The 22,876-nt window shown below is 37.4% G+C and overlaps 1 protein-coding gene across 1 annotated transcript in view; it reads left to right on the top strand.

The window, feature by feature from the left end:
• Window positions 1-4,884: 4,884 nt before the first annotated feature.
• The window catches only part of EYA4 (EYA transcriptional coactivator and phosphatase 4), a 38,148-nt gene continuing 20,156 nt past the window's right edge, over window positions 4,885-22,876 (top strand). Inside the window, exons 1-8 of the mRNA XM_053938009.1 lie at window positions 4,885-4,954; window positions 10,542-10,608; window positions 12,527-12,669; window positions 12,830-12,952; window positions 13,816-13,895; window positions 14,265-14,436; window positions 19,927-20,069; window positions 21,461-21,544. Coding sequence (XP_053793984.1) covers window positions 4,891-4,954; window positions 10,542-10,608; window positions 12,527-12,669; window positions 12,830-12,952; window positions 13,816-13,895; window positions 14,265-14,436; window positions 19,927-20,069; window positions 21,461-21,544 — 876 coding nt within the window. The 5' untranslated portion in view covers window positions 4,885-4,890. The remainder of the gene's footprint in view (window positions 4,955-10,541; window positions 10,609-12,526; window positions 12,670-12,829; window positions 12,953-13,815; window positions 13,896-14,264; window positions 14,437-19,926; window positions 20,070-21,460; window positions 21,545-22,876) is intronic.

Raw genomic sequence — 22,876 nt, 5'->3', positions numbered from 1 at the left:
GTTCTTATGGGGTTCCCCCTCACCCCAAGAATTTTTTCCCTACCCTTTCTCAAACGCTTTTCCCACAGCCAGAAAACTGTTAGGAAGTTGCCACAAGCAGTTATCTTACAATGCTTTGAAAGTCATTTGGTGAGCAAGGAGAATTTAACCCGCTTATAATTAGCTTAGCTGTCTACATGATCTGAGTGACTGGGATTGTCTCGTGGTGTTCTGCATTGCTGGGAATTGCCAGTAGTCAGCACTGGTGGAAATCAGACCGATGGAATTTTCACAGAATGCCCATTTGCTTTTCTTTTGTTTTTAAGTACAGTATTGCATGATTACCTGAGCACAAGTCAAGGTTGACAGTATTGTTCTTACTCCTACTAAGAGTTTAATTATTAATCAAAGCTTATGTCTAATGTGCTGCCACATGTAACTTGCCACTTTACAAAATTTTGGCCAAATTTTCCAAGCTGTTGTTTTCATTTATGAGTTTCCTGACATGTATTATTAATTGTCATAAATTGTAAGGATTAATAATAACTGTATTTATGACATCGTTGCAGTACATATGGGATTAATCATAGATGTAAACATGGATCACTCACGTTTCTCTACAAGTCATTACAAAGGTGCTTAAGTTGTGCAGGTTTAAGACTAAAGTTAGGAAGATTTGAAAAACTTGTCCTTTTAAAAAATCCCTAAGAATCAGCTTGCCATTTGTAAAACATATGTGCAAAGAAAATTTACGAAAAAACAAAGTTGACTTGAACACAAAAGATCATTTGCACTAGAATAAGTTGTTCCATGTGAATGCTTCTGCTCAATTACAAGATTTTAAGTTCAAGGAAGACTGAGATAACTTGGGCTGTCACCTCTTTTAACTGTTCAGCATGTTCAGGTAAATGTGGAAGATAACAATTTAAGTACTAATTATTACTAGTGAGGAAATACAATGTGTTACTTGTATTTAATCTGATTTTCCATAGGCAGTAGAATATTTAGAATTGTGCTTCTTGTTGAGTATATCCCAAGGAAAACTCTTAAGGCTTGCTAAAAGAAAGAGGAAAATCATTCCTGTGACAAGCTGTGTGGTTTATTGTTTTACATGAGCTTTTAAAATCAGATATATTTGCTGTAACTTCTGTTGCACTTGCTTGTCCTCCTTCATGCATAGTATTAGCACTTCTTCCCCCTAAAACTCTGCATTCATTTTCAGTCCTTAACATAGAGGAATGCTTTAGAGAAAATAAAAAAGTGCTCAGCAGAATAGCAGTCTAATCTGATCTGCTAAGTCATTTCATCAAGGTCTATTGTAGAAGTTGTTGCTTGTTGGGAGCTGTATTCTGATTTAGCCTTAAAGTAATGAAGTTTGGACAAGATCCCTGGAGGTCATTTGGGCCAAGAACTGCTCAGAGCAGAGCCAACATCGCTGTTAGATCATGTCGCTCAAGGCAGCATTGAATTTTCCTCCTACATCTAATTGGATTTTTCCCTTAGTGCAGCTTGTATCTGTTCCCACCTGTTGTTTCCCAGGGCACCTTTTGAGGTGAGTGTGCCTTTGTTCTTTGTCATCTTTGCACCTTCCCATTAGATAGCTGCAGGCAGCAATTAGCTCTCCCCTCATCCTCCTCTTCCTAGGACAGAACAAGCCCAGCTTCTTAGGTCTCCTTGTACACCACGTGCCCCAGCACCTGATGATGTTGGTATCACATCACCTGTCACTGTGTTGTCATGGTCTAAGCCCAGCTGGCAACTAAGCAGCACAGAGCTGCTTGCTCTATCCCATCTGAAAGCAGAACACGGGCTGTCGTCACTGCTAGCAGCATTCAAATGTATTTCCATTTAGAGGTTGCTTTTCATTTTATTTTCATTCTTTCAATACATTAAACAAACAAAAAAAAACCCATTTCTCTTAAACTGATGTTAGATTATTTTATTTTTCCTTAGTTAGCTTTGTGCTTTTTCCCTTCTTTATTTAATGACTTAAATCATAAAGAAAAATAAGTAATAGTAAAAATCTCCAGCTACACTGAGGAAGGACCTTCATGAATTCCTTACTGTCATGAAATCTGAATGCAAAAAAGTAGAACTGTTTAAAGTCAAGCACATACAAAAACAATTTCTATAGGTATTTTCCAACAAAATTCAATGCCAATATAATGATTTTCCTCAAGTACAGGAGAGTGTTTCTTTTGTTTTAGATTATTTGCTTGACAGGGAAAGAAAAAAGATGATGTCTATTCAAGCTGATGGCAGGGCAGTGCAACTGGCATTAACCAGAACTAGACACAATTCTAAACTAAACATTTCAATTAATGACTGAAGTTTTTGTTAAATATAACAGTTAAACACATACTGTCTTCTTGGATGCAATACTGAACTCTTGTAGCTCACTATGGAATAGTGAAATACCTTCTTGAACAGAAAGAGATAAAGGTACTAAAAAGTACTTTTTTTTCATGTAGGTAGATGCCCAGACTTTGCAGAAGTACATAGAAGCATCTGTGTGTAGTAATCAGCAAATAAATTAATTTAGATAGTTTTGATACTTCAGGCAACCATACATGTTCCACACGACTGAGAGGTTTAATGGAGGCCATCATTCTGTGACAAATGACCCTTGAACTTCTTGATATGTGCTTTATTGATATGATGAAAATAAAATCACATCCATCTCAAATAATTATAGAAATAGGAATGACTGATTACTCTATTGCTCTTCAGAATTACTTTTTCATTTTGGGTTGTTTTTGTCACAGCTTTTTTTATTTTAATTGAAAAGAAAATAGCTAGCAAAATGAGGAGTGCATGACAGCTTGAAAAAATGTGGCTAAAATTCTTCCCTAATGATTCCATATTGAATTAATATCCTTCTGCTTGCAGGGAGACTATTTGGACATGTTAGTTTTATGAAAAAGAAACAATAATGAAAAGAAGTTTACATTCAAAAGACACACATTCAAAAGTTTTTAATCTCAGACAGTAGATGGAAAGATACAACTGTATAACTGAAACCAGAAGGTATTACCTGGTTTGTTTGGCACTGGTGCACTGTCAATTCTGCAAGGCACTCTACCAGTCACAGAGACAAAAGCATCCCAATTTCTCCTGCTTGATCCAAACAGGTGCCCCTTTGACTTCAGCACAGGTCACTTTTACAGTTGTAGACGTCAGCAGCATCCCATGTGACTTCCTGAAGTAAGATCCATTAGGCAGTGTGGCTGGAAATGGGATGTGATTTTGTAGGAGAGGTAGCTCGCACAGGGCTTCTCACAGGCAGCTTTACTGGTAGCTGTGCAATTTCTAATGAACAATTCACGGTGCTCACAGACACAGGGAAGAAAGAATAGCAGAATGGGTCTGTAGGTGTAGTTCTGGATGTTTTTCCCATGAGGAAACAAAATCCTTTATTTATCTCATGTACTCCCTTTTCCTCTGCAGACTGTATGAGGGTTGGTGAGCTTGAGGGCAGCTCAGGCCCTACTTGGACTGAATCAACCTCTGGAAGTACCTCTCTGTCTCAGCTAAACATAAAGGGAGATTAGTAGGCACCTTTTATACACTTGATTTAGGTTACTTGAATCTGTGCCACAGTTTTTAAATACATTGCCAGCTCAGAACATGAAATTCCCCCCTTTCCCTTTCTGTTGCCAGTGCAGTCAAATGTGGATGCAGTGATGTTGACAGATGAGAGCTTTGGTCAGCTTAGCTGAGGCCTCTCAGCGGCGTCAGGTAACCAGCTGGCAGAGAAAGTCTTTCCTTGGCGTATGTTAGACCTGCTGGGGGGCTCTGCCAGGTTGGCTGTCACAGCAAAGGCTTCTTCACAAATCCCAGGCTGTGCCCTTGGAATTTGGATACCTGGCATGCAACTGTGGTAGTTGCTTGTGCAGGTCTTCATTGCCTCTTCACTCTGTGGCCCTGGGCACCAACCTGTGATATCCATAAGCATGTGATGAATGTCCATGCCCAACTCTAACTGACCTTCATGAAGAAATTGTGTTAATATCTTGAGGTTTCCCTATTTGCCAGTCAGACAGCTAATAGGACCTGCAGCGTATCCTCTACTGCTGTTTCTTACCACATCAACTGATTCTATTACAAAAGTCCATGCCAAATGTTCTGTCCAGGTAACATACTTAATTACAAAAATCTGTATTGGCTCTGTGGTGCTTTTTATGCTTTCAGTTACAGCTTGGATGGTAATACTGAATGATGATCCCTAAGAAATAAATTTGAGTTCAGAGTAGACCAAACTGTTTGGTAACCTCTGATTAAGAAGCTGACTTGTCATGGCTGTCATTTGTGTCCTACTCTAGTTCTTTGGCTTTTTTCTTTCAAACGTCTTTCTTCTGTTATGAAAAATTGCTTGTGGGTGACCTAGCTCAAAAAGGCCCCCACAGACTCTGTAAAAGGGGAAAGGGAAAGAAAACATGCTGGCACTGTGAAAATAATTTGCTTCTGTATTAGCATGAAACCATAATTGTTTGTTTTATATATAATTGTTTTACTTGTCAGGCAAAACTATTTTTGTTATGTGCTACATCCCTTGACAGCTCATGTTTCCTTCCTCTATGCTACTCTTAGGGTATTTTTAGAATCAATTAGATTTATGTTGAAATCTCCCCAGAAGACATTCCAGTTGCTAAAACCAATAGCTGGATGAGTGCACAGATACAGAGCTATGTAGATAAATGGGCATTCCTGTCAGATTCCTGTCGATTGTCTCAGTATGGTAATAGAGTGAAGGTTGAAGCTGTTGCACGTGTGCTTGTTTGAGCTGGACTGCCACTAGTGAGACTGGCATGAGGACTCCAGTACAAATCTAGAAGTCAAATCTCATGTCTACTTTTCTCATGTCTACTATTCTTCTATGTAGTGTCTCTTCTTGCAGTCAAAACAGAACCCATGAACAACAGTGAAACAGCAACAACAACTGGAGATGCATCGCTTGACACTTTTACTGGGTCAGGTAAAGCCATAATAAAATGACATTTTGTTAGATGTACATTAATGCAGCATTTAATAATCATCACCAATGAACATCTGCATGGAAGCAATCTTCACAAAGCTACTATAAAATTTTATAGTATTTTATACCTAAAAATAATGATAATAGTAGAAATAATAATAGCTTTTTTATTTTTGTAAATGCAACTCAGCAATTTATGTGAAGTGTGATCTTAAAGAATGCCTAATAATGATGCCTAAGACAACTGCTGTTTGCAAAAGTCTCAAAATAATACTGTTATTATGGTATATCTTTTATTATTACTGGAGATCTTTTTTCTCAGTGTTAGTCTTGTATGATATTAGGGGAAAAAAAGGGATTGTGTTTGTAACAGCAATGCTAATTTGAACAGTTTCAAATCTTAAGGTTTATACCTCAGTGCTAATCCTTTTACTCCTATTAGCAGTGTGTTAGTTTAACCACTGACCGACCAGATTGCCATGTTAGTCTCTTTCCACTGGGATGAGCTACTCATAGACTTCAATTACTTCTCAAAAAAAATCAAACAAACAGTGGTTTAAGAAGATCCCTAGAAATTATTAAAATGTGATGAACTGTGGAAAAGTACAGATAATCAGCCTTCTAATCATTAAGTTGAATCCTGCTAATAATAATATTAAAAAGGAGAAGAGGGAGAATAAGTTTTGCATCTGGAAATATGGTAATGGCCTGACTGAAAGGAAACACCAAAGCGACGAATCACCACTCCACACTGATGCTACTGTTATTTTGGTAGACTTAGGTAGTCAAGCCCTATTTAAAATATTTTGGAAATCAAAATGTTTCTGTGTAATTAATTATTTTTAATCAGATTTTGGAATTGTCTTTTAGCCATCAGTTAAACCCAAAAGTTAATTATTCAGAAAAGTATTTATAACTCTTAATACTTGAAGAAAATGTATTTTGTGAGATTTAAAGTGTTTACTATTTCTGATTAGAAAAATGCCCTCATTTTAATTTTCATTGTCCTCATTATAATTATACAGAGAGCAACCTCAGCTTAAAGGCTAGGAAGTTCCATAAAATTTAAATAGTCTGGGCAAAAATTTAGCTTTTCTTTTTCACTCTGTTTTCAGTCAATGCTAAAATTTTGTTAGTAATAATGACAAATCATATAATATCCAACTCTATATGATTTTTTCACTCTTGGTGAAGTTTTATCAGCTTCTGCCATGTATTTAAGGCAGCTGAGTTTCATTCTATGGCTAAGGCAACATTGGAGTGCCAAGAATTGCAGCCTTCAGCTCAGGTTTAGATAACTAAGCAACAGCTTGATTTCCCCAGGTACCACTCAACCATCAGCTTCCACTGACTTCAAAAGAAGTCTTGAGATCTCCTCACTTTGGATGTTTGGAAAGTTGGTGCCTCAAAAAATAAAGATTTAAAAAAAGGAGGAATTTGAGCTTTGCATAATCCTTTTTTGCCTGTTAGCCACCTGCGTACTCAAAAGAAATACAAACCTGATTCTCAATTTAGTGTGCAAACTCAAGCATTAAATGAGTACAGTCATTCTCAGTGGGAAATCAATAGTCTGCCTGTCTGGGTGATGTGCAGTCTTCATCATCAGAGCAAGACACAGAGCTGCCCTGATAATGCACTCAGCCTTTCATAAAGATTGAATATGTTACTTTTGCTTGCCTTTTACTTGTATTCCAAAATCAGACATTTTTTCCCCTCTAATCTTATGAGAGAAGTACTAAAGAGTGGTAAAAACTCAGCAAAACCAGGACTTCTTTGAGTTTTTAGCCTAATTGGTTAGTTGGGAAATTTAGTAGGTTGCCAAAACCAGTAAATGCTGACTAGTGGACAGTTGTTGTTTCAAATGAGCCACCTGTGACTGAAAAAATGCATAGCAAAGCCCAACACCGAACAGTTTGTTTTTTCCTTAAAATGAGGGACATATATGTGTTACTCCCAGCTATGGCAAAGTTACGATGCCAGCACTTCTCTGTATTTTATGAAATAATACATGGGTGAAAAGAGAACTCCTGGTACTGAGATGCATTTGAGAATCTGCCAGAAATCCTCTCCTTCAAACACTCTACCCATCAAAGTTGATGTCAAAGGCAGTCAAAACACGGGACCTGTCCTGGAACTTAGCAGAAGGCTCAACAAGCCATGGGGGGTGTAAAGTAGGCATCTCTGTCCCTAATGACCAGCTCTAAGTGATGGTCAAACAGATTGTGTCAGGTATAGGACAGGAGAGACAGATTAGACTTCACAGAAAACTGATTCTGTGAACTGTTGATTGACAAGATAAAGCACATAGATGTCTTGAATTTAGAGTGGCAGTTCTTCTGGGACTGGCTGTAGCCCATGTGTTGCAGCTCATGCTCAGGGCCCTGGTTCCCCTGTGCTGGAGAGATGTCCTTGGGAGAATCTGTGCCTCTGGGCATGGGTTAGCCAGGTGAGGAGTCACGTTGTGCCCCCCCTTTCCTCCTCCTTCTTCTTCAAAGAGGAGCAGTTGGTAATTAGTGTCCTCAGTTTGCAGCTCTGTGATTCTGCAGCACACTCCTACTGGGGTGGGCATTCACAGGACTGGGAGAGGTGCACGGCCCTTAACTGAGATTTCCATGCACTGTGAATTTCATGCACAGTACAGCAGCTGCTGTAATACTGTGTATATATTGCTTACAGTAGTGGATTAATTTGAGGACTGTTTTATCATTTTAGTGGAGTGGAGAGATATTTGATGTTCTCATAGTTTTTACTTAGTATTTATTGCACACATACATAGAATACAGTTTATAGATATAGAAAACAATTTCTGAAGATTATGAAGGTGAAGTTAGGAAATATTACTGCTATTTAACCTACATTTGGTTTCCTTGTACATAAACATTGTGATGTTACTTAAATTAGGTCCTTTTAACCTGACCTTTTTGCACAGAATTTTCCAGATGTGTAATGAAAATATATAAAAACTCCAGCCCATATTAATATACTGAACCCAACATGCTATTAAAACAGTTAATGGTTATTTAAATCCTGCACAACCACCTTGGCCATTTGAACTAAGAGAGTAACTGGTAAGAGCTGGCTGTCAGCTTGTCCCCTCTGTGAAACAACGTTAATGGGGACTGGAGGGATCAAGGGTCTTATACCTGCCCTGAAGGGCATTCCTCTGGTAATTTCAAGTTGTGAAGTCTTAGGAATATTTGAGTTTTTCAGAGAACAAACAATTTTTTTTTTTAACATAAGCAACACAAAAGAGCATTTATCCCTGTTTATATAATGCCTATATAAAGTGCCACAAAACCCACAGGAACCTGCTTCTACCATCTCCTCCACTGCCAGCAGACCTCAGAGAAGAGATGTTAGAAGGTATCTAAAATTTCATAATCCTTAGACTAAGCAGTTTCATCTTTGAGATACAGATGTGGTCCACAGGCTCCACTCAGTCATAATGTTCTCTTATGATAGGCCTTACACCCTGTAATGTTTTTCAAACATCTCACAGTCCAAAATGTAGTGGACAAATTGCAGGGACAAGCTACAGAGAAACAATGAAAAGAATGGATTTTTTAGCCTTGCCTCTTTCTCTTCCTTACAACTGGTAGTATCATCAGGGAAAAAGGGGGATAAAACCAAGGAAATTTAAAACCAGACACATTCCAAAAGTATTTTATTTTCTGATCTAAATTTTAAAAATAAGGAATATGCAGAAAGAAAAAAAAAGGCAGGCAGGACAGTTTTTGCTGAAAAGTATTAGGTTTTGATAGCTCAAGTGATTTAAATGAATAGTAATTAATTTTTTTGTAGTTTACATAAGGTGGAGTGGCATGGTAAATGTGCTTTAACCAAATTGATTAATTGATTGAGCTCTCATCCAGCAAATGATCAGACAAAAAGTGTGGCTTAGCAGTATGGCTAAAATGATCCGATAAGCCAATAATGGATCACAAAAGTTCCTTGCCCTGAGAACCACCAAGGTCACTCTGCTGCTATTGCTTGTCTTTAGAAAGGTCACAGAGCTACAACAGGGAAGATTAATTACTCATCAACCCTTAAATAACCAAGAGCATTCTTTAGAGCTCTATGAACCAGTTACATTGATAGAAACAGCAATAGGTTTGTCTGACTCTGGGAATAGCTGCCTGCACATGTAGCAGATTGCTCTAAACCATGGAAAGGCATTCTGAAAAAAACCCTCAAAAACAGTATCCACACAAAACGAAATTTAGCAGATTTCCATCACAGGCAAACCCTCAATATCTTTTCAGACAGCAACTCTTTTATGAAATCTAATGGCACTTCTTTTAAAAGTTATTATACAATTCTTTACTTTCAAGACATACTTGACTGCACATTTTAAGAAGTTAATTGTTTTTCTTCTAAAGTATTTTCCTTTTAAGTCCTACACATTCTAAATACATTTAAACTATCTTTAAAAATATGAAGTTCTGTGTGTGTTCAAAGCAATAGATCTGAGAGACATTAATTAGGGCTGGATGTAGAAATGTATCATGTTTCATAAAATAGTTCGGAACCTAAACCTATTTGTCACTTATAAAATTCTGAATGTTCATTTCTACTACCATTATGAATAACTCAGGAAGAGGGTACACTTTGAAGTACAACTATGATTGATTAGACTAAAGAAATTCCAGTGCTTCATTGTGTACTACTTTAATCTTTTGAAAAGTGAATGAACAGCAGATGGCCTAATAAAGACACTCTGTATGTTTGCCCAGTATGGATTTGCTCTGAAGGGATTGGTTCAACACTTTAGAGTACATATATTTGGAATACATCTGTCTTAGTCAAGACAGATGGCTAAAGGAAAGGGAAACTTCCAAACACTTGGAATGAATCCAGTGTGAGCACTGCTTCTGGATGAAATTTTAATGGGTTATGACTATTGTTCTGTTAGCTTTCTTGGAGAATGCAGCTGTGAATAGTATAGATACACACAATTTCGATGGCTACTGAACAGGACTGTTTATGCATACTTTAAAATAAAAATGCTGTTGTTAGGGGTCATATTCTAATTGTCCTGTTTATACGGAATGGTAGTTGCTTTCTCGTGCTCAATCCAGTATCTTCCATCACCAAGCTAACTAAAATTAGTCACAACCATATAAAACATGCTTTTTCTATCCAGTATTAAAATTTAACTTCTAGTTAATGTGAGACTATAAAGGTATGTGTATGTTACTTCAATCCCATGAAATATGTTAAATCACAAGATTCTCTTTAACTACTCCTTTTATTACAACTTGCAAATTTGAAAGATCAACAGTGTGTGTGGATCACAGGTGATGTATGAAATGCATGCCTCTGCAATATACTCAGAAATAAATGTGTTAGTCAAGTTGAGAAAGCATGGCACACCCATGCTAACTAAAGAGTTCTGCACAACAGTGAAAAATGTGGAAGTTTTAAAATTCTTTTTTTACGATGTTGTGATTCTGGTGACATCTGCTTCCTTGAAAAGCTGTCCATTTCAATGGGCTTCTCTGTTAATGTTGCTGCTTTAGTTCACACTGTGTGGCTGTGTGGGTCTCATGGTGTTTCTAACTGCTGTACTCTTTTTTCTGTTTTGCAGTAATAACAAGTAGTGGCTACAGTCCCAGATCAGCGCACCAGTACTCTCCACAGATATATCCCTCCAAGTTAGTGTCTGCACCTCTTCTAGTCTTTCATAGACCTTGGCTGTGGGCAGTTTTGTGGTTTGTTGCAAACAAGTGTTCAGCAGGAGAAACAGAGAAAAAGGAAAATTCTTAAGCCACGGTACTGGCTCTGGTACTGGCTCCCTCTCCAACTTTTTTTTCCTCGTTTGTCTACAGAGTAAGATCCTGCTTTGTGCAGTATTGCTGCACAGGAAACACCCTTGAATATCAGCACATAACAGAAGTAAAATAATCAGACTATTGCATTCTCAGACATCAGCATATTAACAGCATGTACAAGGAATCTATATAGATATATTTTGGAGAAGTCAGTTTATATATAGAAATCACAATTGCATGCACAAGTTGCATATTAGGGGGTAGCCCTGTCCCTGACCCTTCCAAGGCCAGCATTGCCAAACACTTCCAAACATTCCACAATCATGAGCCACCCTTTCCTTTTTCCTCTCCAATATCATAAGATTTAAAAATCAAATAAATTGGATTAGCTTTTAATCTTATTATTTTTAAGCCAACGGATGTTTTAGAAATAGAAAATTTCTATGTGCTTTTTTTTTTTGGTGAGGGGAAACTGACTCTTGGGCAATCACATAAATCCAGGAGTGGGAACTTTAAGAAGAAACACCAAAGATGTTGTATGAAACTGCTGCAGTTGGTAGTATATTAGTTTGCTTGTCCTGTGATCAGTGTTGTGCACAAGGGTTCTTGATTCCAGTATGCCATCTGTTTGTTTCCATTTATTTGATACAGCTATCAGTGTGACTTTGGTACAGAGAAAACATTGAATCTAAAGATTCAAGATTCTTTCAAGTTTTTTTTTAATAAACTTGTAATCTTATGGTGGTAGCCAAAATTTATTAATGCAGAAAGTAGATGCCTGAAGTAAGAGCCATCATTCCACTTTGAACAGGTTTTGGCAAACTATATTAGGTACTTTTAGCCAAATACATTACAAGGTTTAATAGAATTTTCAATCTACTGTTACAATTTTTTGGCATCTAAATTAATGAGTAATCCTTTTCTGATATAAATGCTGCTAACTGTACTGAATTAATTAGAAAGAAAAGAAAATTTAAAAACTGGAATCTGAAATTTAGTCATGGCTTTTAATGGCCAGGTTTCAGTTAGCGTAATTCTGCAGAGTGTGTTTATTCAACTCCTGGTCCATAAAGTCTTATTTGACTTACAAAACAATCCAAGAAAAATGTTTCTCTGTATATTTTTTCAACTCTGGAGGGCAAAAAATTTAAACTTGATTTTATTCAATCTCTCTATAAAACCTCAGTGTTAATAAATAAAAGGGCATTTTTATTTCCATTCTATTTTCCTAGCCCATATTTTCCGAACATTTAAAGCCCATCTGGTTACAAAAGTATTGCTGTCAGTATTTTTTATGTTGCTCTCAATGGGAAGGATCCATCTCCCATTGAAGCTACAGGCTACATGTCTGTTGAAGCAGAACCTACACAGATGACATAATGTACTAGCTTCAACATTCACCTCTGTGTTTCCTTTACTCTTCTAGTCCAAGTTTCCCTCCACTGGATTAAAAATGTGTGGGGGCTTTTCTAATTGAAGAGTTCTGATCTCAGCTGAAAGATGTTAAACCCATATAAAGACATGCAGCAGTGGCACAGCCCACCCAAAAGTGGACACAGTAGCTTAAGAATTAAATTGTAGTGATGGGATAGCATAAAATATTTACTATGCCTTGGGGAATGTGGGACAGAGTGTCTTTCAGCTTATTTCAGTGGGGGATGGAATAAATCCCAGAAGAGGAGCAGTTGGCAGAATAATGAACTGCCTTTGGACATCTTTAAACCTTTTTCTTTACTTTATTGCTTGAATCAACATACAAAGTATTTGTTGCCACAGTAATGCTATTTTTCCTGATATTTAGGCCCTATCCGCACATTCTTTCTACACCAGCAGCTCAAACAATGTCTGCCTATGCCGGACAAACGCAGTATTCAGGAATGCAGCAGCCAGCGGTCTATACAGCCTACTCACAGACAGGACAGCCCTACAGCTTACCCACTTACGGTATTTGCCCACTTATTACTTCACTTTACCTACAACTGAAAGCAATGCCGACTGGAAAGTCTTTTTGCTTTCTCTTTTTGTTTTCCCAACTGTAACAAAATATTTTAAAGAATCAGTTGAAAATTAATTTCTTATACAGATTTGGGTGTAATGTTGCCAGGCATCAAGACGGAAAGTGGGCTCTCGCAGACCCAATCTCCTCTGCAGAGCGGGTGCCTCAGTTACAGCCCAGGGTTTTCCACCCCACAGCCAGGCCAAACACCCTACTCCTACCAGATGCCAGGTGAGTAGCCACCTCTAAAATTTAAAGCTAAGTATTTCTTCCCAGTGCTAATAAGCATATGTGTATTCATTTTGATCATCTGTTACTTCAGATCTCGGCATGGAATGCAGTCCCTACTTGAGCCTTCTTTTGGATTTTTTAGAGAAGTGAAATCCACTAATTTTTTTAGTGGCAGGACTGGAAGCACTTGTTATATTTACTAATATATACAAGTCTCTTTTCCTTGTTTTTTGTGTTCCTGAGTATGACATGATTTGATACTTGTTTCGCCTTGGATTAATATACTTTTTTAGAATTTCTCCTTAATTAATATTTATTCTTTCATTTACTATTCAGTTAATAATTCATTGATTACCCTCTGGTCATTGATAACCTATTTTATTTGGATAATTTTTAAGCCTTTTATACAATGGTTAATCTTCTCCATATTACAAACTGCAATATGAATCATCTGATTTATGTTGAAAACAAGGACATGCTTCATTACAGATTGATTTAAAACACCCGGATATAGTCTTTTTAAAAGGCATTTGTTTCGCAAACATAACACTAAAGTATTAGAAATGAAGGCAAAAGAGAGAAACAGTGTTTGAGGAGAGGTGAGAATGCAATAAAGTGAAAATTCTTTCTAAATTGGTGAGATAACTTCCTTGCATGGTGTGGAGAGTAGCATTTATGTATGTGTGGAAGTAGTATTTAATTTCTTTTAAAGTTTCATTACAATGTTTTATACTTTAATGGAAAATAAAAGTGGTTTTTTTTTGGTTCTTATTCATCTACATCTTAACATGGAATAATCTAATTAGAATTTTCTTTTGATTCACTAACAAGTTCTCACAGTTAATTGTATTTCTTAATTTTAGGTTCTAGTTTCACACCATCGTCCACTATTTATTCAAACAATTCTGTTTCAAATTCTACAAACTTCAGTAGTTCACAACAGGTATGAATATTACCATTTTTATTTGCCAGTTACAAAAGGACTTACATAACTCCAGAGATAGCATGTTATTTTAATTTAGATCTGTTATGCTGAATGAGACGCACTGTCGTTTAATGCTACTTTCTGTGGAAAGTGATCAAAATCTTACTGGAAGCCTAGTTATATATTTTAACACTTAAATATTTCAGCAGCTTCCTGTAGTCTTTTAGTAAATATCTTGAAATTAAAAAAAAAAAAAAAAAAAAAGCTAAACCAAGCCTTCAAAACACTAGCAGAAGTCATATGACTGTACACATAGAAATATCTAACGGGAAAAAATTCATTCATTACAGTGCTTAACTGAGTGCTCTGCTGCATCTGCTGTTTCAGGATTATTCGTCATACACAGCTTTTGGCCAAAATCAGTATGCACAGTATTACTCAGCATCAACATATGGTGCATATATGACCTCAAACAGCACGACTGATGGCACTTCATCATCATCAACCTACCAATTACAGGACTCTCTCCCTGGCTTGACTAGTCAACCAGGTACAGATCTACATTCAGGTGAAAAAAATTTTTGTATTTTATTCGCTGTTTTTATAACAACAAGATTTTCATATTCAGCTTGCATGGATATTGATATTTTACATTTGTGCCTTTCAGAAAACTTTTATCATGTAAACCACCCAAAATAAGCTTTTTTACTGTTTAGTTAGGAAACCTGTCCAGTTTGTTTGCTAATTAAAGAAAGCTTTTTGCAGACTGAGATTGTTGTCTGTATCACTGGCAGTGGAACAATGCTGTTTCCACCTGTACATTCTGAAGTATTGCTGTGACGAATTTAAAACAAGATACTATTTTTCATTTAATTATGCCTCAGCCATGCTGGCAAGAGCACACAGGCTTTATTCAAATGTGTACAAGCCACACTTGCTAATTCACTAATTTAAGTAACCAAGAATAGAGAAACTAGCTATTAGCACCACAAAGAAAATTGTATTGAAGGAGTTGAATTTGCATGAAGAGCATTTTCAGGAGACATGAGGAGGCTCCCTTTGCCTGCCCAGCCCTGCCCTCTTGTGCACAGCCACCACAGCACAGCAGCCTGCTACTTGTATTCCTAGGGCATCCCTGGAGGGTTAGTGGCAGTTTTTAATTTTTCTTCAGCACTCTTAGAGCAGTCTCTTTCAAGGGCACCAGCTTCACTCATCCAGTGTGCTCAGCGTCTGCCATTTCTAAAAAGACTAACAAACTGGCTTTTGGATTAGGCCCTGAATAGGGGAGGAATTTATGTTTTAGTCACAAAATCACCTTATTGCATAGATCTTCCTAACAACTGCACCATCTTATTTAAGATACAGTAGAAAACCTAATGTATTATTGTAATGAATTTATACAAAGGAAAGGTAATATTCTGTAGAATGGTATAAGCAAGGACTCACACATAATATAAACTGCTTAAATTTGCTAAAAATATTGGAATTTTAACTAAATTACTTGAAATTTTTCCTACCAGATGTTTTCCTCAGGCTGATTTTTAAAATGTAACAGTGTATGTGTTTGTGGGTGTATGTTTGAGATGGGGTAGGATATGGATATGGATATGGATATGGATATGGATATGGATATGGATATGGATATGGTATGGAAGAGCAATGGGGAGATACATATTCCCTTGATTTTTGATGAAAAATGTAATGTTATTCAGCAGTCTCAGAATGCAAATCTAGGAAGAACCTAAAGGTAATGTGAAATCAAGTGAAATTTCAACAGGTGGAGGATAGACAAAAATCATATGTAAAGAATTTTAAAAGGAGTATGGAGTGTACTCACAAGTGACATGTTTTGATAACTGTTTATGTCCTGTGTACTTTCACTTGCTGCTTTGTTATTCCTTCATATTCTTATTTGAGAAAATCACACAGTTTCCCATGTTGTTTCTCCCTTAGGTATCTGTTTCCTAGAAACGCTGTCTAAATGTATCATGTATTTTTACAAATACCATTGGTATTGAATAGAATAGGCAAAAAAATGGAATCTTAAATAGTTTGAGCATTTTGAAAAAGTATTCACAGGCTTCACATCTGTGAAACAGTAAGGGTTTTTCTTGGTTGTGGATTGTTTAACCATATGAGCTTATTCTCTTGTTAAGTAGGTTGTGCATCTGAGTTTAACAAATCCGCTCCCATCTGCTCATTTCTATGAAGGGTTGCAGTGATCATGCGGCCCTCTGCTGAGAGTGAAACACCCACTTTGTGAATGCATGACATGCCTGTGCCCTTCTGTGTCACAGTAAAAATAAATTTCCATTGGTGAGGGGCAGTGTCTTGGAGATAATTTCAGATATCATAGATCATACTGCAGTCCTTTAGCACTCGCTGTGTTCTCTTGCTGTCGTACAAGTCCTTAAGACTTACTCCAACAAAACCTGAGACTAAACACAGCAAGGCACTTCATTCTTCTGGCATCTCCACTAGCTGTTAATTCAAATATCTAATCAAAGCCTCTAGTGCCATCTGCACATACAGGATTTCTCATTTGCATAATAAAGCCCCATCAGATCAAGAGTTAATACCAGCTACAGTTTTATTTATTGACAATGTAAAGAAAATGAGATGAAAATTGATATAGACTTTGCTCTTTCTGCTATTCATGACAAGAAATAACATACTACAAGTCAGAAAAAAAAGCAGGCTTGTAATGTTGAAGCTGTCTTCTGGCTGCTCTGTCTGGTAAGGATAGGTAACAAAAGTCAATCCATAAAGAAAGTATGAAGGGGCTCAGAAATTCATCCATTCCACATCTGCCTTAAACCAGGGACTTCCCTTCTGAGCTTACATTGAGCCAGCCTTCTATAAAGATTTTTCAAAATGCACTCATTACAATGGAGTATTTGTGAGATAAATAGGTGTCCGCTAGGGCACTTCATCTCAAACAGGGATAGCTCAGATGGACTGGGAGGTGAGGCCTCACGTTGAGTATATTTGATGAATACATGAGTACATTTAATCTGGGGCAAATAAAACTCTAGCAGAGAATGTAGGCCTGGATAAAAGCTTCATGTGAAAGCACCTTGCTATCATATATCCAGGGTTAGGGGAGGCAAATCACCATAGGATATTAGCTCCCATACCATTACTGGGATGCAGCAAAGCTTAATTTGGTACCTACAATGCAGTCACCCTTTGCAGCTTCTCTGGGAGATGGCATTAGGTTTGTATTCAGACTACACAAATTCTTTTTTTCCTTCTTAAGTCATAGAACTGTGTTCTAACAAGGAGGAGGGGATGTTCACATCATTAAATTAGAGATGGGAAGCAATGTCCTAGATATGAAAGACCACCTTCATTTGTAGTGTGGTGCCATAATTCCCTTTGTAAGTTGGTGCTGTAATTCCCTGCCCTCTAGCTGGAGCTGCTGCAAGGTCTCCAAAGCATGAAAACTTCATATTGGACAAGTGTATGAGTATGTGTAAGAATATCTGTGATAAAGAGGTCATTCCATATTCTAGTTTTAACATTTTCCTCCTCTTTTCTTGGATCACTGGCACTGCTCGCAGTCCCAGTGGGAAGAGGGAAGAGGCTATGAGGTGTATTTATTAGGCATGTGCAGAACATTGAAAAAGCTAAAAAATTTCAAACGTATTAAAAATTTCTGTCTATTATGAGCTGCAGTAGGAGCTCTTCATTAAGGTAATGTTTTCAATACTCTTTGGTACTAGAATTTGACACATTCTTTTATGTTACAGGGCTGAATTTTTAATAAATTTCCATTTTATCAGCATTGACCTCATTTCTAAAGCAAACAGAGGATAAGAAAAGTGTAGTTTCTCCTTTAGACTGCTGTAGGTAAAAAGCAAATCAAGCAATTAAGCCTACAGTTGTTTAAAAAACTGCAGCACTGACTTCTGCAGTTCTAAAATAGATGCATACCTTGCATTCAAGTAAGAGACAGCTGCTCATTCTGATTTAGAGATTAGTGTAATGAAATAAAGTTGGCTTTAAATATCTAGATTTTACAAGGAACAGCGATTAGTTACAGTACTGATAAATAGATAATTATGCAAGCATGTACAACATTGACCCAAGCAGAAGCCTGGAGCAACTGGTAATGGCTCATGCTAAAAGAAAATTGGATTTATTTACTTCAGTTGTTGGGTAATTTCAGAGAAGATTTAGAAGAGGAGTTTTTTTAATATTTTATTTTTGGTAGATTAGAATAAACACAGTCATTGAGAACAGATGTTTTAATACATTACTGTGGAAATGAGTCTTGATTTTGTTGCAACGTGTTGAACTGTTATAAATAAGAAGACTTTGTGGTAAGAATGTAAACATTCATCTTCGCTTTCTTAGTTTTTGCTTCTTCTTTCTGGGGATTTGGTTTCATACAATTTTTCCACTCAATCAGAAAAATCTAGGAAACTATTTTTGCACTGAGCTCTTGCACACTCAGAACTTATTTTAAAGCCATTTTAGTTTTTTGCTGCACAGGGATTCTGATTTGGATGCTTCTTGTACATTTGAAATTACCCAAGTACATTTTGCTGTTCTTATGGGGAAAGAGCCAACATAATGTGATCCTTATTGATTGCTTCACTGCCTGCTGTGACCTTGCTGACATCAACACCATGCTGGGAATAGAAATGAGTAGTCAACAAGAACTGTCTACTCTCCCCACTCTTCAGGGATTTCTGCCTGTGTGTCTTGTCCTTTCTCTGCATATCTCTATGAAAAGTCACTTAGCCTCTTTTACTACATGCTCAGCCCCCTTAACTGTCGTGGTGACCCTCACCTGGACTAACTCCAGTTTGACAATATCTCTCTTCTACTTGGGGACCCAAAACTGCACATTTTTCCAGATGTGGTCTTGAAAGTTCAGAAGAGAGAAGAAAAATCAGTCTCCTTTATCTGCTGGACACTCAGTGATGCTCTTTAGTAAAAATGAAAAAATAAAAAACCAATTCCAACTGAAAATCAGATGCATCATAGATGATTTTTGGGAAATGTTTCTACCAAGTGTTAATTTATTCTGCATATTTGCCATCATGAGCACTTTTAACAAATATTACCCATGCTCAATTACAGACAGCTCAAGGACTCTTTTGAATCAAAATCTGTAGAAGATGTCAGATCAAAGCTGGACCCTTTCCTCCTTTACTGGAGAAAAATCAAATCATTATTAATAGGATAAATTAAGAAGGAGGGTTTTTTGTCATTTAGCACTCAGGAACCTAGCCAAACTGCATTTAATGCTATAAGTTTTGAAAGCTGAAGATGCTAAGCCTCGTTAAATGAGTAAGTCAGGGATGGGCTTGAGTGTGGTTAAGACCAGCTATGCCATACCAGGTCAAAGACCCTTCCAGCACATCTCTGTGACAGTCCACAATGCTTCATACTTAGAGAAAGACAATCAGAAACAGCAAGTACAACTTCATCCTCTTTCAGGTACTAACTGGAATATTGCATTTAATATTATGGCTTTCGTCTGACAAGTTATGGGCTGAGGTATGGTGAAGAAAAAAAGTGAACTTGACTAAAGAGCAGGTGACATGAGAGGAGGACATGAAACTGGAAGCTGCCTGACTGTTCTGGATCATGGATGAGTGCCAAAATGTGTTCTGGTAAAAGTAAAGCAGGACTTGGAAATAAGTCTAGCTGAACTGAAAACATGGGAAATTAACTACTTTAATTAAAAAGCACTTCATGCTTTGACAAACCATTAGGATGACTTCTAAAATACCCTGTCTTGGATATATTGGTATTTTGCCTGGGCTCATGTGTATTTGTGTATCTTCAGGTGTATATGTGTCATTTTAACTTTTGTCTTATTCTGCTAAGGTTTATAGTGTTTCATTAGTAAAGCCAAAAGTGTGTGTGGCATCTGCTGATCCCATCTACATAAGATAAGCCACATTATCATTCTTTTTATACAACATTTTTACATGTCTCATGTCATTGAGTTTGCATACAGACACGTTGAACTTTGAGGAAAAAAGTTGATTATTTAAAAATCCAGTGCTAATTTTGACATGAATGGTTACCTCTACAGGGGAGTTTGACACAGTGCAGAGCCCCTCCACGCCAATCAAAGACCTTGATGAGAGAACATGTAGGAGTTCTGGGTCTAAGTCTCGGGGTAGAGGGCGGAAGAATAATCCATCACCCCCTCCGGACAGTGACTTGGAGGTATGTCTGTGGTAATTGATGAATGTTAATGTGGAGGTTTCTTCTGATGAAGTGTAAATTCTGAATACTGCAGCTGTGAAAATAGCTTAAAGCATTTTAGAAGACATTATGGACTCAGTCTTACTAACTGAATGTAACGGAGAGTAGTAGCTGTTTTAATATACATGCACAGTGAGACTTTACTGTTCTACATTACGTGTCTGTCAGTTTCTTGTGCAATAGAACCACAAGCCTGTACTCAAAAGTGTCATGTTTTCTTTTAGTTTTTGAAATAGGAAATCTCAAATATATCACTCAGCTTAATTACATGTATTTATGGATGCAATGTAATATGCAGGGTCATCTGGCCATAGCCTTTTAAATATTTAGGCACCAGTTTTTGCTTGTGTTTGTAAATTATATCAGCAGATCTCAGTGAGGCAGCTTACCTCAGTGAAGTTATGGCTGTGCCTTGCAGTGACAGGAGCAGCAGGAAGAAGCACAGTGCCTGTGTGTGTAGGTGACACTCCAGCTGCAGCACCAGGGACATGTTGTGCTGCCTGCCAGTGCTGTGTGTCCCCTGCTGCCACTACAGAAGTGCAACAAGCCAGCAGCCCTGGCCTGCCCCACTGCCCTGCCTTCACTGACCAGCCCTGGATACAGCACGAGACAAAATTGTTGCTGGGACTTGGCTGGCCACACGGCCTCTCCTGGGGTAGCAGGGTAGGCTGCACGGCTAGGAACTGAGTGTAAATGCCATTGCTTTTGTACAAAAACTTCAAAAACTTACTTCTTTTTTTTTTTTTTTTTTTTTTTTTTTTTTTTTTTTTCTTTTAAAAGGATTTAATTTTTCCAGTGAAAAAGCTAACTTCTTACATTTCAGGGTTTGTTTTTGTTGGTTGGTTTTTTTTATTTATTTTTTTTACCAGTGAGAATCCAAACAAGTGAAATTGAATGGATGAAACTGAGTTAAAATAATCTGGTTTATCCTACAGTATTATTTAAATTCTATATGGCAGTGGCTTATAGCACTTTTACCCAAGATTTTAGTTATACAGCAGAAATAAAAAGAGTCTTGAATCAATAAGACTTGCAGAGAAGTATCTTGAAAGTACTGTTTATCCTTAACAATTATGTTTGACCCCCAATCACTTTTCTGAAATCTCTATTAGAGAGCTTTTGTGAAAAGCTTTTCAGAGAACAAAGAAGAAATAGTTGATGAGTTTAAAGTTACTGTCTTTTGACTTTTTACCATGCATGATACACTGTTATTGCTGATTTTCAGAGAAAGCCTGCTCATAAGTACTTGGTTAAACTTTTAGAGTCAGTTGATTTTTAGTCTCCCTGGGTGGTGTGGTGGTGGGACTGTTATGTTATTTGTTCAATAATATTTTCCTCTATTCTGTTTTCAGCGTGTATTTGTTTGGGATTTGGATGAAACAATCATAGTTTTTCATTCGCTGCTTACAGGATCGTATGCACAGAAGTATGGCAAGGTATGTGAGCTGTGAATTTTGTGTCAATTCACTGCAGCTATCTGGCCTGACTATGTACATGCTTTTCACCTCTGTGTTCTTTATGGCCCTTATGGGTGAAGTTAGAGGTAAAGTGTACAGTAAACCCCATTTTCAGAGGGTTAATGTGAAGAAGTCAAGGAGAGAAATGAGACACAGACCCTGAATACAATACATGAGGCAGGGCTGAAGCAGATGCTGCAAATAAGAGGAGAATTTATAGAGGAACAAGGATGAGGTTCCTGACATGCGTTGGAAGAGACATTGCAGGGAGATAATAAATGAAGTGCATAAATGGAAAAAACTGACAGTATCTGGAACAGTAGAGGAAGAAAGAAGAAACTGAGCTGGTGGGTGAATTTACCAGGAAATTTATGAATAGGATGAGTAAGAGTCTGACTTATTTCAATGCCAGCTGCAGATGTTGTTGATGAATACTGCATCATTTGACTCCCCACCTTTTTCATTGAATTTTTGGTTCTCTTGGCTGGTTCTGGGATGAGTAATGCTGGGGAGTGAAACCCTCTCCCATGTGGTTTTAAGCATCCTCTCTCCTCCAATGAGTCCAAAAGGAGTTCAGGTCATAGAGCTGTGAGTGGGAAAGCAAGAAGAAAAGCGAGGGAGGCAAAGAGAGGCAGTGGCAGCCTGCAGGAGCTCCGGAGCTGGTGCTGGGAGTCCAGGGAATGGCTGCTTGGACAAGGTGAGAAGGGTCTGGTGTATAGCAACAGGAACAGACTAATGGGAGAGGTAGAGCTAAGGGCCTGGATAAAACAAAAAATCAAAACAAATATGTGGAAGGAGGAAAATGGACAAGGGGATGTCAGTATGTACATATATTATTTTCTCTGTGCTGTGCTGTTCAATTGAAATTAATGCAAATGTATTTCTTTTTAAGAACATAACCATGTCCATATTGTCTCGGATAAGGGGTTTGTTTAGCATGTTTTCAGTTTCTTTATTCTAGCCAGAATCAGAGAAAAGGATGTGAAAAACAGTACATTACAGAAATGCTTTTTACAACCCCCTCTCCTACCAGTGGGTTAGAAATGTCAAAGCCAGAACCTGTGGATTGTAACCAGAGAGGGGCCAGTCTTCCATGCAATCAACATTTTGTGGCGATTTAAAAATAAAGCTAACAGGAAAAGTCACAGGCCAAGTGTAAAATCTGAATTTCTGGAATGCTAAGATAAGGATAGGTACTCATGTTTTGTAAAAAACAGCCTTCCTTGCTTTGCGGCTTCCCAGTGCCAGCTCTTTGCACTTTTCAGTACTCTGTCAAAAATCCTTTTCTGCTGTTTTTCAGACGTAACAACA

The sequence above is a fragment of the Vidua chalybeata genome, chromosome 3 (assembly GCF_026979565.1).
Source record: "Vidua chalybeata isolate OUT-0048 chromosome 3, bVidCha1 merged haplotype, whole genome shotgun sequence".
Classification (NCBI taxonomy): domain Eukaryota; kingdom Metazoa; phylum Chordata; class Aves; order Passeriformes; family Viduidae; genus Vidua; species Vidua chalybeata.
This window is presented reverse-complemented; position numbering and strand designations above follow the sequence as displayed.